The sequence below is a fragment of the Merops nubicus genome, unplaced genomic scaffold (genome assembly GCF_000691845.1).
Source record: "Merops nubicus isolate BGI_N331 unplaced genomic scaffold, ASM69184v1 scaffold30689, whole genome shotgun sequence".
Lineage (NCBI taxonomy): Eukaryota > Metazoa > Chordata > Aves > Coraciiformes > Meropidae > Merops > Merops nubicus.
This window is the reverse complement of record NW_008633505.1, coordinates 4,353-4,659: the sequence shown is the minus strand read 5'-3', so window position 1 is coordinate 4,659 and position 307 is coordinate 4,353. Positions and strand designations below refer to the sequence as shown.

The 307-nt window shown below is 66.8% G+C and overlaps 1 protein-coding gene across 1 annotated transcript in view; it reads right to left on the bottom strand.

Annotated features, from left to right (window-relative positions):
- Window positions 1–5: 5 nt before the first annotated feature.
- Window positions 6–307, bottom strand: part of WDR18 (WD repeat domain 18) — a gene marked incomplete at both ends in the record, with an annotated part of 4,109 nt that continues 3,807 nt past the window's right edge. The window contains one exon of the mRNA XM_008948279.1: window positions 6–122. Within this exon, the coding sequence (XP_008946527.1) occupies window positions 6–122 (117 nt within the window). The remainder of the gene's footprint in view (window positions 123–307) is intronic.

Here is a 307-nt window from a genome sequence, read left to right as displayed (position 1 = left end):
GGCTTGGTGATGATGCGAGCGGAGAAGTCGAAGAGGTTCTTGTTGATCTTCCGGAGGGTGCTCACCTCCTCCTCCAGCTCGCTCACCTGGATCGTCAGATGCTCCTGGTCTCCCACCAGGTTCTGGGACAGGACACAACAGGAGAGCGTCAGGCACCCGGGGCTGGGGAGGCTGCTCCCCCCGACAGCAGCAGACCCCAAACCCCTTTGTCCTCTCCCGCCTCCCCCTGCTCAGGCCGCAGCCCCTCCTGCCCACACCGCCCGGCTCCAGGGCTCCCTGCCCCCGTCCCCAGCCAGCACCAGGAGCA